This window comes from Leptonychotes weddellii, chromosome 14 (assembly GCF_054177405.1).
Source record: "Leptonychotes weddellii isolate Sample4059 chromosome 14, ASM5417740v2, whole genome shotgun sequence".
Taxonomy (NCBI): domain Eukaryota; kingdom Metazoa; phylum Chordata; class Mammalia; order Carnivora; family Phocidae; genus Leptonychotes; species Leptonychotes weddellii.
The window spans coordinates 75404151-75420906 of NC_138382.1; the positions used below are offsets into that span (position 1 = coordinate 75404151).

The 16756-nt window shown below is 57.5% G+C and overlaps 2 protein-coding genes across 3 annotated transcripts in view; both read left to right on the forward strand.

Annotated features, from left to right (window-relative positions):
• HMCN2 (hemicentin 2) overlaps positions 1–3009 on the forward strand; it is a 146103-nt gene extending 143094 nt beyond the window's left edge. The window contains exons 91-93 of the mRNA XM_081802661.1: positions 6–157; positions 1059–1185; positions 2162–3009. Of these exons, the coding sequence (XP_081658787.1) occupies positions 6–157; positions 1059–1185; positions 2162–2507 (625 nt within the window). The 3' untranslated portion in view covers positions 2508–3009. The remainder of the gene's footprint in view (positions 1–5; positions 158–1058; positions 1186–2161) is intronic.
• An 8208-nt stretch (positions 3010–11217) lies between these two features.
• Positions 11218–16756, forward strand: part of ASS1 (argininosuccinate synthase 1) — a 50621-nt gene continuing 45082 nt past the window's right edge. For both annotated transcript variants that reach the window (XR_014140199.1, XM_081803764.1), the window contains exons 1-2: positions 11218–11340; positions 16676–16737. The gene's annotated coding sequence lies outside the window, so the exon portion shown is untranslated. The remainder of the gene's footprint in view (positions 11341–16675; positions 16738–16756) is intronic.

A 16756-nucleotide genomic window follows, 5' to 3' on the forward strand; every position in this document is an offset into this window, starting at 1 on the left:
GTCTCTGCCCCCACCCCCACCCCTGGGCCTGGGCCAGACCTGGACGAGTGCCGGGTCCAAAGCCTGTGCCAGCACGTCTGCCGCAACACCGAGGGCAGCTACCAGTGCCTCTGCCCCGCTGGCTACCGCCTCCTCCCCAGCGGGAAAAACTGCCAGGGTGAGCGGCGGCCCTCGCAGTTCCAGGCGGGCCGGGCGGAGGCTTCACGGGAAGCGGGGGGGGAGGGGGGGGGGCTCTCTCCAGCCGCTTCTCCACCATCCCACGTGAGGGTGGGGCAGGGAGAGGAGCTCAGAGCACCCCAGGGGCCCACAGCCAGGCCGGAAGCCTCCAAGCAGGACCTACGTATGCGGTTGCACGGGCAGGCTCCGAAAGCAGCCCTGGAGGTGGACCGCAGCTCTGCTGTGTGTCCCCAGGCAGCTCACTTCAGCTCTCTGAGCCTCAGCCTCCTGGGGAAATGGGGCTAACGCGGTCCTCCCGGCAATGGCTGGCTGAGACCTGTGGAGGGCAGGCACGGAGACAGCATTCCAGCCAGGCAGCAGCTGCTAAGCAGCGGGGAGCCCCCTAACTCCCAAGCCAAGGTGCTCTCCTGAATGTGCTCCGGGGCTGGAGCAGGCCCTGCCGCTTGCCCCATCCCAGGAAAGTGGGAATCGGCCTGCCTTGCCTGTCTCCATCCCTTGCTCTCTGCCATGAGGATCTGTGAATGTCCTCTGAGAAGGGTGGGGCTTCCACTGGGACAGGCAGGGGTCGTGGGCAGTCGGCACTCTGGGTCCGAGGGCAGCCCCCAACTCCTCCAGACCCTGCAGCCCAGCTCCAGGCTCAAGAGGTCCCCAGGGTGCCCACCTGGGGAGATTGGGGAGGTGCTCAGGACCTGCCAGCTGGGCTGTCCTAGATCAGGGTGGCTGGGTTCAAGGGGAGATGGGCTGCCCGCCTTGCTGGTCCTCTGAAGGCATTTCTCTCCTGCTTCGCCCCTGCTCCCATGCCTTCTGTGGTTCCTGCCCCGGGCCCTTCCACTCGCACCACCTTTTCATCCCCCATCTCTTTGCCAACCTCCCCCACCCAGACATCAACGAGTGTGAGGAGGACGGCATCGAGTGTGGTCCCAGCCAGATGTGCTTTAATACCCGTGGCAGCTACCAGTGTGTGGACACGCCGTGTCCGGCCACCTACCGGCAGGGCTCCAGCCCAGGGTAAGGGCTGAGCTGGCTGGGCGTGGATGGGGGTACACTGTCTGCCAGGAGCTGGGTGCTTACGTTCTGGCTCCTGGACGGCTGGACCCTTTCTCCAGAAAGGCCATGTGTCAGGCAGGGGCCCTGCTAGGGCCCGTGGGGTCCAACCCTGCCAGAATTCCCGAGCGGGGCATCTGTGCCCACAGGGCAGGGTGCCCTCATGAAAAGCACCTTCCTGCAGTCACTCGGGGTGCAAGTTCATTTGGACATTAGCGTTTCGGGCAGTGATGCTGCAGCTGGAGCATAAGGCCCTGGAGGCAGACGTGTACACGTACACGTGAGACCCATGACTACACACAGAAAACCCTAGACACACGTACACACACATAAACACCACCCGGAAACCCCCCAAAGCCCCAGGACTCCCGACACACACTGGCACACAAACACAAAACACATCTTCACGCCACTCACTGTGGCTACAGATCCTGGTAAAGATGCACACACACGGGGACCTTGGTGGACCCAAGCTGTAGCAGCACCTGTCAGGGAAGCGGACTTGCCCTGGACTCTACCAATTGGGAAGCCTAGGCTAGGGGGGAGGGGGCATGGATGCCCTGGCAAGGCTAAGCACGTGTCCTTGAGTCCTCCTCCCCCGTTGCAAATCCAGAGCAGGTGACTCAGCTCTGGGGTTCCCTGCGGACCTGGAGGGCTCTAAATTGTATTGCCCACCGGACTGCCCCCCGGGCGTGCGCTGGGAAAGTCCGGTGGGATTATGGGACCCGCTCCCATGGGAAGGGGCACGTCTCTAGCTTCTTTGGGCCTCGGTTTGCTGATCTCTAAGGTGGGCTAACAGTGGTGCTTGGAGAGAAGACACTGGGGGCGAGGGGACGGGCAGCGCCTGGGAGTACTGCGGGGCTTGGGGCTGAGGGCCGGTTTATACCGCCGGCCCGCGCTCTGCCGGCCACCCGAGTCGGTCCGTGTGTCCCGCCCGCAGGACGTGTTTCCGACGCTGCTCGCTGGACTGCAGCGCGGGCGGCCCCTCCACGCTGCAGTACAAGCTGCTGCCGCTGCCCCTGGGCGTGCGCGCCCACCACGACGTGGCCCGCCTGGCCGCCTTCTCCGAGGCCGGCGTCCCCGCCAACCGCACCGAGCTCAGCGTGCTCGAGCCCGACCCGCGCAGCCCGTTCGCGCTACGCCCGCTGCGCGCCGGCTACGGCGCCGTCTACACCCGCCGTGCGCTCACCCGCGCCGGCCTCTACCGGCTGACCGTGCGCGCCGCCGCGCCGCGCCACCAGAGCGTCTTCGTCCTGCTCATCGCAGTGTCCCCTTATCCCTACTGAGGGGCGTGGTCACTGGCCGCAGCTTTTGGGCCAGTGACGTCCGGGGGTGGGGGACAGGGAGGAGCGGGCCCAGCCCCCACCGCGCAGGTGGCCCTTGCCCTCACCGCCGCCGGCTGTGGCAAGCGATGTCCTCTCCCACCCCTGTGCGTCATCGAGCCCTTCAGCAAACAGGACCCTGCCTGCAACCTCGACCCCAGGACAGACAGGACCCGAGCTCCCCCTGCCCCCCGTGGAGGTGGAGCCCAGCAGTCAAGAGTGTAAGGCTGCCCTTAGGTGGTGAAGCCAGCTCGCAGGGCTAGCGGGAAGCCTGCTTGTCTGGCCGGCTCCTCCAAGGCTTGCCCCAAGCCCCAGGGAGACCTGGCTGGGACACAGCACACAGGAGGCCCGAGGGGAGGGACAGACCCCCGGAGGGCGGCAGAGGCCCTCCTCTGCCCATAGCTGGTGCTTTCACCCTGAACCCCACGCGTGTACCTATAATATAAAACCGTTTTCTTTTAACCAACTCGATTTCTTCGCCCACTTATTTTGCTTTGGTAAGGAGGGGCTTTGCCTGGGGTGGGGGGAGGCCACCACCCTTCTGGTCCAGCAGCCCTGGGCCGCAGGTAGGAAGGTGCTCTCTACTGGACATCCTGCAAGAAGGTGGGAGAGGCTGGAGCTGCTGTGGGTTGGGGGAAAGAAGAGGGAGTCGTCATCAGAAAGGTAAGGGTGTTGGGTCAGATCCTTGGGGCCCCTGGGCCATTGCAGGGACTCTGGCTTTGATGGAATGAGCTGGGAAGGGACAGGATTAGAGCATCTGTGTATGTATTGGCGTGTCTCCAGTGTGCTGGGATAGGGTCTGAGCCTCCAGGGACTCGGCAGAAGGGCCGTGCGCTGCTTCTCTTCCCACCCCCCTGGCCCCACCCTGGGCTGTCTGCAGCCCTTGCATCAGCGACCACGCTGTGGCCGGCTGCCCCTGGCCACGGCCTCTGGCAGAAAGAGGCTCTTTTGCACGTGGTTTTGAAGAGGAGAGATCCTTCCTTCCTCCTTGTTCGCCTTGCTCAGTGTGACGCTGTCACCTCCCCCTTTGTATCCTCATGCTCTCATCTGGGCAAGGAGGAAAGCCGTCTTGAGTTATTTCTCATTAAGGGGTGGATGATAATCAGACTGTGTAAACGGAGACTTCCAGCAATGCTGGATTAAACGCTGCTGGGTTAAATCGCTGTGTCCATTTGACAGATGGAGAAAATGAGGCTCGGAGAGGGGACGTGACCCAGCCACTTGCTGGATAGGTGACTGGCTCATGGTTAGACTGGGACTCCTGGCTTCCACCCGACAGCCCCTCCAGAATCTTCCCAGGGCGCTTCCACTTTTTTTTTTTTTTAATATTTTATTTATTTATTTGATAGAGCGAGAGAGCACAAGAAGGGGGAATAGTAGAGGGAGAGGGAGAAGCAGGCTCCCCGCCAAGCAGGGAGCCCGATGCGGGGCCCGATCCCAGGACCCTAGGATCATGACCCGAGCTGAAGGCAGACGCTTAACCATCTGAGCCACCCAGGCGCCCCACGCTTCCACTTTCAAAGCTGTTTTTTTGGTTCTGTTTTTGCTTAAACCAGGGGTCTGCACGCTTTTTCCGTAAAGGGCCAGTGCTTTTGGCTTTGCGGAACGGTCTCTGTTGAAACCACTCCCCTCACCGTAGCAGCACTGGAGGGCCAAGGTCAGCGCAGGAGTGAATGAACATGGCTGTGTTCCAATGAAACTGTTAGCGAGCACTTACGTTGGACGTCCATACAATTTTCACATGTCACGAAATATTCTTCCTTTGATTTTTTTCCAACCATTTACAAATGCAAACACCATTCTTAGCTTGCAGGCTTTATAAAAACTGGTGGGGACTGTAGTTTGCCATCCGTGATTTAAGTAAGCCACAGAAGTCGCTAATGGTGGGATTTCAGGCTGGGTGGAGGAGAAATTTGAGGGGGCAGGGTCCTCCAAGCACCCCCCCATACCCATTTGTCCAGCACCCACCTATGAGGACCTTCCCTGGGCTAGATGCCCCTCTTTGTGCAATCCTAGAGGCCATAGGTCACAACTTGAGCCCTGCTGTTTGCTGGGCTGTTAATTTTTTTATGGAGCCCATGAAAAGGTCAGTCCCAGGGTGACGCACTGCAGAGGTGAGACGAGTGAGGGGAGGTGCCGGCGACTCCTCTTTCACCCCTGCTGTCTCCTGCCTGCTGCTTCCCAGTCTGCCCCTGGCTCTTCATGTTTGCAAACTGTCTGTTGAATGTCCAGTGCCGTATGGACCTGAGTTTTAATTCTCCCAGGCAATCCAGAGGCAAGACAGAGTATGCCCATTGCAAAGATGAAGGAATGGAGGCTCAGAGAAGGTGAGCCACCAGTCCAAGCTCACACAGCCTGGAGCTGGGAGAAGAGCTCAACCCTGGCCTTCTGACTCCAGAGCCCAGGGAGATTAGCCTGCAGGCACCCCCTGCCTCCACTCCCCCAAGAAAGGAGGATGGGGATGAGGGGGAGGGCCAGGAGCAGGATGAAGAGGAGGGACCACGGCAATTCAAGACCTGAAGAACCGCTGAGGGAGTGTCCATTCAGTTCTGCCTCCTTCCTGCCCCACCTTCTAAATTTCCATTTGAGGCTGGTGGAAAGGACAGATTGCTCAATGTCTTGCAGCAAGCTAGTGGCAGACTTGGCCTGGAATCCGGGCTGGGATTCCCAGCCTTGTGCCCCCCACCCCTGACTCCACCCACCCCAGCCCGCATCCACTGGGATGGTCCCCTTGTGGAGGAGGAGCCTCCCCGGCGAGCTGCAGCTGGAGCCAGCTCCAAGGGAGCATCGGCTTCCACTTCTGCTTTTCCAGCCGCCAGCAGGCAATCATTGGCCAAGGCCCCATCTGGCGACCCAGCCCCCTAGCACCACCTGACCTCCAGGCTGAGGCTGTCGGGGACCATCAGTGGTGGTAAACAGCCCTGCAGGTCACTTATTAAACTCCCTGATGCAGTTTTTCCAAGAACCCAAACTACTGGACTCTGTGTTCCCTCTGGGCAGGGACGGGCCACCTGGGGTCCAACCTAGAGGACACTCTTGTTCCTGGAGCCAGTGCCCAGGCCTGGGCAGCAGCAAAGTGGCATCTGGTGCCAACCACGAGATGGTTGTGGGGTGATGTGCTTGGCGTCACCACGTTCCCAGGCCCCTTTGTGACTAGCAGGTGCAGAGCCCTTGAGTGGCAGAGGAGAGACAGAAGACAAGAGGGGCCTACTCCTTGGTTAGACAAGTGGCCACAAGAGTCAGGGCCGACCCTTTGGAAAGCCACCCTGGATTAGAGGGGGCGGTGAGTGTAGCCAGAAAGACAGGTGCAGTGCAGTACACGTGAGAGTTGATGACGGTCGAAGACAACAGCAATGGGGAGAGGGAGGAGGGTCCAGAGCCTTCGGTCCTCCATCTTGTTGCTGAAACTCCAGGCATCTACTATGTGTGAGCATGACAGCATCTGACAAGGGACTGGTCTGGTGGGAGGAAGGGAGGGGTCAGAGAGGCATCGCCAAGGAACAGCAAGTGCAGAGACCATACGGCAGCCAGGAGCTTGACACGCTGAAGAAACCACAAGCAGGCCAGTGCAATCAGGGTGTAGTGGGTGAGGGCCGAGGAGGAAGCACAGGGCTCTACATTTTATGCTAAACGTGATGAGGGACCATCAAAGTCTTTTTAGAAAACACTTTAATTCATTAATATTTCCAAATATATCTCTAAAACTTAAAAAAAAAAACTCAATAAAACCCCCTTATCAACAATACCATATCACATCTAGTCAAAACCAGTAATTCCTTGCTGTCATTCAAGATCCTGTCAGTGTTCAATTTCCAAATGCGCAAAAAGAGGATGTTTCTTTTATACTTAAAAAATCAGGATCCAGATGAAGCCTACATATTGTGATTAAGTACGTCTTTTACATCCCTTTTAACCCTAAGCTCCCCTATCCCCCCTTTTTTTTCCTTAAAAACTTAAAAATCAACTTTATTGAGATATAATTATTCCAGGAATGCAAGGTTGGTTCAACACTAGAAAATCAATCAATGTAATTTACCATATTTATAGAATCAACACAAAATCATAAATGATCATCTCAACAGATACAGAAAAAGCACTTGACAAAATTCAGCCCCTATTCATGACAAAAACTCTCAATAAACTAAAAATGAGCTTCTTCACCAGATGAAAAGTGTCTACAGAAAACCTGCACTAACATCACAGGTATCAGTGAAAGACTGAATGAATGCATCCCCCTAAGATCATGAACAACGCAAGGATATCCACCCTCACCTTTTTTATTCAACATTATACTGGGGGTTCTCACCGTTGAAATAAGGCAAGAAGAAGAGACACAAAGATAATACAGGCAAACGTAAGATTGCTTCTATTCACAGACAGTGTTATTGTCTACAGGGAAAATCCTAAGGTATTTACAAATATCTACTGGAATTAATCAGCGATATTAGCAACGTTGCAGAATATAAGGCAAATATACAAAAATCAGTTGTATGGCTATGTACTAGCAACAAATGACAGAAAATGAAATTTAAAACATCGTGTACAATAGTATCAAAATACTTAAAATACTTAGAAATAAGTCTAATGAAAGATAAGCAAGAACTGTACACTGAAAACAACAAAACATTGCTCAGATATCTGAACCAAGATGGATCCTTTGGCACTCCCATTGAAATTGAGGACTTTTATACCACCCATCAAAGATGCACCAACCTCCCAGGTTTCCTTCTTCTCTGAGTAGAAGATTTGGCTGATTGCCTGAGAATAGACCTCCACCTGGCAAGTCATCCAAACTGGCCAGTCAAATATCCATCTCAAAGCTGAGCTCTGGAGCAGCCATGTTGGTGACTCCAAGAAGCCCTGTCTCTTCTAGCATGAGAAATGACCTTGTTCACACTGATGCCATGGGCCCCAAGCCTTTCCCATAATCACCACATACTTTCCCAACTGGAGGATGTCCAGCCCCACCTAGTTTATTTGGAACACCTCATCACCTGCAGGGAACTTATAAAACTCCAGCTCTTCTAGCTTGGGTCCTGCTAGTCTATCTCCTTAAAAGATTCTTACCTGAGATTTCACATCAAATAAAGAAACCATTTTGTGACACTCAAGTGCATATATTTCAACACTATCTGAGAGATAAACTTTTGGTTTAAAACAAAAATTGAATTCATCACAAATGATGATCATCTCAAGATGTAACCTTCTATAGGGGCGCCTGGGTGGCTCAGTCGTTAAGCGTCTGCCTTCAGCTCAGGTCATGATCCCAGGGTCCTGGGATTGAGCCCCACATCGGGCTCCCTGCTCCACGGGAAGCCTGCTTCTCTCTCTCCCACTCCCCCTGCTTGTGTTCCCTCTCTCGCTGTGTCTCTCTGTCAAATAAATAAATAAAATTTAAAAAAAAAAAAAGATGTAACCTTCTATAGATTGGCCTGGCCGTTTGAGTTTCTTTCTCATTGCTCATGTAAATAGCAACTAATACTTTTCAATAAATAGTTTGAAGTCTTTTTAAATGCTGGAAGATTTAAGAATATATAAATAACTAGAGAGGTATACCATGATCATGGATTGAAAAACTCAATACTGTTAAGATATCCACTTCCCACCCCCAAGCTGATACATGGTTATTGGAATCCCAGCAGGATTTTTATATAAACTGGCAATCTGTTTCTACTATTTATATGGAAATGCAAAAGACCCAGAATATCCACAACAATTTTGAAACAGAACAAAATCAGAAGACACACACTCTGACTTGAAAGCTTATTACAAAGCTGTAGTAATCAAGATGGTATAGTATTGGCATAAGAATAAAAAAATAGATAGATAGATCAATGGAACAGATGAGGGAGTCCAGAAACATATTCACACTTACAACGTCAACTAATGTTCAACAAAGGTGCCAATGTAATTCAATGGAGAAAGGAAAGTCTTCAACTAATGTTGTTAGAACAACCGGGAACTGATAGGGGAAAATGAACCACCAAAGGTTTTAAGAAGGGAGTGACTTGTTCTGAGTTTTTAAGAACTCTCTGCTCTTGGTGGAGAAAGGATCTGGGGGAAAGGAGGGGCGGGAATCTGGAGAAGCACAGAAATGATTAAGGAGGCTATAACAATGGTCTGGGTAAGAGAAGATGACAGGCCAATGTGGAGGAGGTGGAGATGGAAAGGAAGGGGCAGACTCTGGATACATGTAGAAGATACGAACATCCCAGACTCCAGCACCTCCATTTCTCCACCTGGTCAGGCCTAGGTGTTACTGTACTTTAAGAGGTAGCACCCAAGGTCACTTACTAGAGGTGTGTAGGCTCCTTTAGGAGCCCTGACCTGGGTATGGGTGAAAGGCAAAGGCCACGGTGGCTGGGCCCCAGGTGGGGGGTCCCCCTGGCCATGCTCCAGTGCTGGATCCAGGACCTGCTCTGCAGGGTGAGGGCTGGGGCAGGGTGTGGATGGAGGGGTGCAGGTGGAAAGTGGCTCATCAGGGAGCCAGCCAAGACACCCTGGCCTTGATCTCTGCCTCTCATCCACCCTGGCGCCCAGTGGGCAGGACCCCTGCTGGCAGTTGGGCCCCTTTTCCTTTCGGAAGAGCTGTGACACCATTGTCCCTAATGTCACCAGCGCCTGTGCGTCAGAAAGGGACAGTCCCCTGGACTGGAGCCATTTCTGCAGCAGAGACTAAAGGTCCCCACAGCCTGTGACCCTGGGACTGAGACCCTGGTGCCTCTACCAATTCAACTCAAGCCTGAGCTAGAACAGAGGGTTGGGCCAGAGCTTCAGGCACTGGGGTGTAGTCCTGCTCTGCCACTAACATGCTGTGTGGCCTTGGGGAAGATATAACCTCTCTGTGTGCTGCAGGTTCCTGTCTGTAAAATGGGGATAACAGTCACAGTGACTTCATATAGGGTAGTCGTGAAGAGCAAGTGAAGGTAAGGAGATAAAACAGTGCTTGGGGATAACCACAACAGTGTAATTGTGCCCCAGATCTATCCTAGACTGGCCGGGCTCATCCCTCACCCTACCCTCTTTCTAAAGTCTGGGTAATGGGGCTTCTCTCTGGGGCCACCACTGGCTTTGGGGAGCTTGAGGGAACGCCAGGCCTCACTGCCTCAGTTTCCCTCCCCACTTCCTCTGTAATAACTCCAAGGAAGGTGTCCCCCTATGCACCCACACTCTCCCCAACTTTCTCAAAGGGCAGTGACATCTTAAAGGAAGAAACAAAGACCTAGCACAGTCATAGGATGGAGACAGAGAGGACAGCGGAAATGCTCCCCCTACTTCCCCGCCTCTGCTGGGGAAGGAAGCTGCCCAAGGCTGCACAACCTGTTGCAGGTGTGTTGTTTTGGCTGTTGTTTGCTTCCTGCTAGTGTGGAAGGCCAGGGGCTCAGTGAGTGGGCTAAGGGGGCCAGCTGCCATCCCGCCTCCCGGCAGGAAGGTGCCTCAGCTCACCCAGCCCCACACAGCTCATAAGGGGCTCCTTGCCATTTCGGCCACTTCTGGGGGTGCCCGAGGCTGGGGGCGCGTTCACGGGGACTGAAAGCCATGGCTTTGCTTGTGAATTGGTTTGATGCCTTTTCCCTCCTGATGGACTCACAGCTACTCGCCTGGCCCATGTGCTTGGTGGCCAGGCAGGAGTGCTCAGGTATGGGATGGGGGAGCTGACTGGTAGAGGGACTAAGTGACTAAGTGAGCAGCCTTCACCCCTCTCTGCTGAGAGTCCCTTTCTCTGGCTGCTTCTTGGTTGCAGGAAGGGGCCTGGGACAGGGCTGCCTCCTTACCACAAGCTACCCCCTTTTACAAGATGGCTGAATGGCAAACCAGCAGTTCGGTCTGGGGGCTCCCACCTCCCAGGGGGTTCAGGGCTGAGATGACTCGGAGTCAGTCCTATCTATGGCGTTGCCTTGAACAGGTGGGCACCTGCTATTTCACTCAGTTGTGGTTGCAGTGATGGGTGCTCTGGGGCCTCTGAACCAGGCTGGCAAAGGTCTGACACACAGAACCTTCGGAAGGCCCAGCTGGGGTAGCCGCTCCTCATTTCTTTGTGCAAGCAAGAAGCTTCACCTCTGTGAACCTCAGCTGTGAACCCCCGCTGCCCAGTGGCTTAGCAGTTGGGCAGTCTTCTATTCACTATTTACTGGGTGCCCCGGGGAGTTTGGTCAGGTGCCAGCCTCTGGGAGACAGCCAAGAACGAGCCCTGGACTGAGGGATGAAACCCCGACCTTCTAGTGCCGCCTCCACCTGGGCTCCGGCTCAAGGGGGCTACTGTGGGGGAAGGGAGGGGTTTCGAGGTCTGCAGAAAGGCCACCACGGGATAAAAGTGGACACGAAACTCACCGCACCTAAGGGACTTTTACTCCCACTCCCACCCCGGAGCGGTGGCAAGTCTCTGGCAGGACGGCCGCGGTCACCCGGCCAGTTGCGCGCGGTCCAGCCACCGCCGCGCCCCGAGGAGCCGCATGCCCGCCGGCCAGGGCGAGAAGACCCGGGCCGCGTGCACTGCCCGGGCGCCCTCGGGAGGCCGTGCGGCCCCGGGAGCCGGGCGGGGGTTGGGGCCCCGCGAGGGCCGGAGGGGGAAGGGGGCGGGCCAGGAGGGAGCGAGGGACCGGGCCCCGCCCACCCGCAGGTGGCCGCCGACGCTGAGCGGCTCCGCGTGGGGGCCGGGCCCGGGGGCGGGGCCTGTCGCGCGCGTCCCCCCCACGTGCCCCGGGCCCCGGCCCTGCCCTCGGCCCGGTGTTTATAATCCGGGATTCGCGACGCAACCGGCCCTGCTCCGCCGCCTGCCACCGCCGCCCGGGCCACGGTAAGGAGCCCCCGGCCCGAGACTCCCGCTCCCACCCTCTCGTCTAGGAGACGCCCCGCCGCGGGTCCCGCCGACAGCCGGCCGAGGAGGCCGAGGGGACTGCGCTCCGGGCGCCCGCGCGGGCGGGAGCAGAGGGCGGCGCCGAGTGGCCGCGCGCCCCGGGCTCGCACCTGGACGGGAGGGAAGGAGGCCGACGCCGGGGCTTCTGCCGTTCAGACGGCGGGCGGCCGGATTCCTGGGACCCTCGGGGGTGGGGCCGGGGCGCGTGTCCGGGGGCTCTGAGGGGGGCAGGTCGGGTTATTTGTCCCCTTCGCGGGCCGAGGTCCTTTCTGGAGTCTCCGTCTCTAATCCGGCTTCCTCTATACCGGAACCCCCCAGATGGAGACCTTGGGAGTCCGGAGGGTGTGGGGGTTCCCGACTCTCGCCCCCTCTCTGGCCATCCCCAGTCTCTGTCTCCGCCTCTCTTTCTCTGCGTGAAACCAGAGTTCCAGCCCCACCTCTGCCCCTCGTCCCGGGGCTTGGGCGTATCGCCCCTCCCACCGCTCCGAGCCTCAGTTTACCCCGGACAGATGGGCGCCGGGACACGGGCTGCGGGCCCCCGAGTCTTGGGTGCGACTGCGCTCCCTCCCCTGCAGGGGGCGGCAGTCTCTGCCTCCTGAGAGGGATTAGCGTTCCCCGCCCAGGTGGGGCCGGGGACCCCGCGGGGTCGCCGTGCCGGGTTTCTGGCTGGCTCCGGGCTCCGGGCAGTGGGAGGGGCCGCTCCGCAGGAAATGTCCGCCGTCCGGGTTGCTGTTGTCTCCGGCACCTTGGGCGGCTGCGCCCTCCAGGGAGGGAGGGTCATTGTGAAATGGAGGAAACTCCTCTCCCAGCCCGCCAGGGCTCTTCCTGAGGAGGTCCCGTGACCCGGCCACCTCAGTGTTCCTTTCTGCGCAGTGGGAGCGTCTCCTCCGGGGCATCGCGGTCTGGCTGCACATCTCAGGCAGGAACAAACCTGTCCTTTCCCCAGGGATGAATCGAATAGACCCTGGGCTTTGATCCTTCTTTCCCAGCCCACGGCTGGTGACAGGGCAGATTCTGGAGCCAGTAGACCCAAGGCAGGAAAGCAGGCACCACTAGGTGAGGCTTGGGTCAGGTCAGCCGCCAGCTTCCCAAGCCTCAGTTTCTCCATCTGTCGGATGGAGCTGGCACAGGCTCAGGGCTCAGGAAACAGTAACAGACTGTGGGACAGTCTCTCTTAGAATATTGAGAGCCGTGCCTGGGTCCATTCACTCATCAACTGTCTGGGGCATGCCTCCCCTTGTGCCATAAACTGGGGCCATGGAACAGGAGACAAGCTGTCTGCCCTCCTACTGAAGGTTCTGGTGGGGAGGGAGACCGGAGAGACAGAAAGAGCCACAAAGGGGTGGGAACTTTGGAGATGGATGGGACTGGAGGAGGCTTCATTCTGAACTCCCTTCCTTCTTCCATCCCCCTCTCAGAGCCCAGGCAGGGGAGCCCAGGGGTGGGGTGGGGACCTGTCCCAGGGGGAGCTGTGCACTGTGCTGAGAAGCAGTTCTAGCTCTGCTCCGTACAAGCTGACGGAATGATGAAGGCTGCCCAGCGAGCACCTAGAGCCTGGGCCAGGCACCGGGTGGGGCAGAGGAGGGAGGCCCCCACTCTGCAACGTCTGAGGTCCCCAGAGTCCTCACATGTGCCCCATCCACTGTCGGCCTGCTCAGGGGGCTTTGTGGCCACTTGGCTGCGCTGGTAGCCGTTTCCCCTGGCTTGAGGCCCCAGGAACCTGACTCACAGGGGGGGGCCAGGCCCAGGCTCACCTGCTGCGCAAGCACTTTCCCATGCCCCATTCCATCTTAGCCCTATGGGGCCTGGGAGGCCAGCCAGGACGGCCAGCTGCCTTCCTCGGAGCACACAGCCCCTGAAGTGAGTGCCTTGCCTGTGGGCACCCACGTGGAAAGAGAGAAACTAACTCACTGGAATTCGGGGTCTGAAGCTCTGAGCTCTGCTGTAACACTGTAGGCAGGGTTGATCTTCCAGGCCCCGGCGTGTTCCCTCGGGTGGCAGGTGCCCTCCCCAGACTTGGGGGTAGGCCATGCACCCACAGGCTTTTTAATATTACTAGTAGAAATCAGCAAATGAATGAATGCACTCTCCTTTCCTCCATGAGCTCCAAATGCTCTTAGGAGCTTGCGTGTCTCTTACCAGAGCCTGGTGAGATCTCCTTAGTCTCTTTACCACCCGTCTCAGGGGCTTGTCACCAGAAGCAGAGACTCAGAGACCTTCCCAGCCCAGGCAGACCCCCGAATGACCCCTAACCCTGGATGGAAGAAGTTTGCTGGAGTGCCACTGTCCTCAAGGGAACCAGTCTTCCTGATTTGATTCTCAGGCCCCAGGAACCCCGCGGCTGAGAGCCAGCTCAGTGTCTAGCCTAGGGCCAGCCCCTTGACCTCAGCTTCCTCATCTGTCAATTGGGGAGAAAATCGCTCCCCTGTCTGACCAAGGACGTGCGGAAGAGATGAGCTGAACCTGTCAAGCAGACGGGCAGGCTGAGACCCCACAGCGGCACCTCCTGGTCAGAGTGTGGAATTGCAGCCTAGCTCTGTCCGACACAAAAGAGGGCCCCAAAGTGGTAGGGGTTGCAGCCCTGCAATGAGGAAAGCCCAAAGTCAGAGAGAATCCTTCTGGCCTCAGTGGAGCTAGGGTTTTAAAAAACTATAACGGGGCGCCTGGGTGGCTCAGTCGTTAAGCGTCTGCCTTCGGCTCAGGTCATGATCCCAGGGTCCTGGGATCGAGTCCCACATCGGGCTCCCTGCTCGGCAGGAAGCCTGCTTCTCCCTCTCCCACTACCCCCTGCTTGTGTTCCTGCTCTCGCTATCTCTCTCTCTGTCAAATAAATAAATAAAAATCTTAAAAAAAAAAAAAAAAAACAACTATAACGAACCCAGCTCGGCCAAGTTAGAATGCCAGGGAGGGGTTCCGGAAGAACATTTGCCAGGCTGTATGCCCATGCAGAGAAATGGACTACTGATCGGTGATGATTCTTTGGGGGCTTTGCTTTCTGAGAGACGAAGTGAGGGGGAGGTGATCCGTGGTCTCCTAGGGTCCCGAGCGTATGGGGCACGGGGCAGTAACAAGCAGGCGGTCTGCAGTCAGCCGAGGTTTCTGTCCCAGCCCTGCCATCTGCTAGCTTGTCGCTTACCTTTTCTGAGCCCCACGTGGTAATAATAATCTCCTCCTTGAAATGGCACTTGTGTGGCACTGAACATAGTGTCTGCTCTTGTCATTGGTCCAGCTTTGACATCTTAGAGTACACGGGTTTCCCTAGAACCGAGCGAGTGCCAAAGCTGGCCTAGCGCCGTCGCTGGGAGGTGGTGGGGTGACTCTGGCTGGGACCATGGAGAATGCCGCCTGCCTTGCCAGCTCGGGCCTGGCTGGCTGGCAGGCATCTCGGCATGAGGCCACCTTCTTCCTTCCTCCCAGGTGTCCCTCTTCTGGTGAAGGATGTCAGGGCTGACATGGGAGTGGGGAGGCAAGGATGTTCTTCGCAGTGGGCCTGTGCCAGGAGCTGGCGAAACCTGCCCTGGGCCCTTCATGGAAGGTGGGGTGGGGTCAAGGATGGGCTAGACACCTCCCCCCAGGCAGGCAGACCAGGGCCCTGGGGTGTCGGAACCAGAATGGCGTTCAGGTTGTGCAGATGGCTAGTCGAGCCCTGGGGAGTGAGGGACTGGCCCGAGGTTAGCCGTGACAGCGGTAACGAGAGTCTGGTGGGCACAGGCTTGGCCGCCCAGCTCTGGCTGCTTCCCCCCTCCCCCAGCATCTCGCTGCATCCTCAGCGGTCGCCCTGTGGACTGACGGGCTCTTCTTACCCCCATTTTGCAGATGAGCAGCTGAAGCAGCTTGGGCCCAGGTCTGGAGGACCCAGCCACTGTGCTTTACCCATAGTGGGTACCCCCCGGGACAGTAACTGCTCTTCCTTCCTGCTCGTCTCCCCGTCTCCCACCCCCACAGGGAGGACTCAGCCCTGTCAGTCTCCAGTCCCGGAGGCAGGCGGCAGTCTCATTATGCAGCCCAGGGACGAGTTCACTGGGTGCCTGGGGGGAGGCAGCGGGGCGGGGGCGGGGTGGGGGTGGGGGGGAATGCCAGTGTCAGATTGCATCATTTCCCGGCCACCTGCCCTGCTCATGTCTGCACACGCAGGCCCAAACCCAACACGCGCCCCCATCCACGTGCCGGCATGCACACACGCGTTCACACTGAAGCACACAGTTGGATAGCTGTGTGCGTTCTTCCACGCGGCTCAGAGCCAGAGGCTGAGGCCCCCCGGTTCCCGTGCATGCGCACAGCCTGGCAAGCAGGCGGGGCTCCCTAGTGGCTCCCTAGTGGCTGGATGAGGGCGTGCTTTGAGGGGATTTACCTAACCTTCTCTTTAGAGGCAAGGAACTGACCTCTAGACTGTGGAATCAGAAGCGTTGTTCTGAGTGCCGGCCGCATGACACTTGCTGACTGCAAGATGGTCCCTGTCCCCGTGGACCTCACAGCTGTGGGGGTGCGATTAAACCCAGCGTGCCATGTGCTAGGATGGGCCATGGACAAGGGATCACGGGCAGTCTGTCTGTCCCCGTGGAGCTTCCTCTCCCTCACTCCGGTGCCCACCCTCTTGGCTCCAGGTGCCCCTAGGAGATGGCAGAGCAGGGGCCACTCTAAGAGCAGGGTGAATCTTGGGCCGGCATCACCTCTCCCTGTCTTGAGCCCACCCCAGTCACACCAGGGCCCTGTAGCTTCCCAGACCACACCTGCCCCCGTGTTTCCCTTCTCTGGGCCCTTATCCCTTCCAGCAGTGGCTCATGGGGCCCAGCCCTCTGGGTTTGAGTCCTGGCTCGGCCACTCGATCCGCCAAGCAAGGCCTCGAGCCAGTTCCTTAACCTGAGCCTCAGTTTCCCTGTGTCTAAAATGGGGACAACTCGAAGGGAAGAGCTCAGCACATGATGGATAGGTTCCTTATGTTGATTGCGGTGACAGTTTCACGCTACATAGGACGCTCTCAATATATGCAGTTTCTTGTATCTCAGTCAAACCTCAGTGGAGCTATTTGAAAAATATGCAACAGGATACACGCCCCACCCCAGCCCCAGCACCGTGGCACACAAGCCCACGGGGCTGGGAGCACCAGTACTTTCCAGGGCCAGGAGGCTGGGCGGGTGGCTCCTGGGCCTCCCCAAATCTCCCCGATCAACAGGGCTGCTCCAGGGGAATCCGGCAGCTGGAGGGGCCAGGTTCAGGGTCCCTGGCTTCACCTGGACTGCCATGCCAGGCAGCTGAACAGCTTTTGCTTCTGCAGAGTGGTTCACGGAGCCGCGAAGTCAGATTCCAGAAGCCGGGAACCCACATCTCCAATCCAAGGTACTTTCTGGGTTCCTTC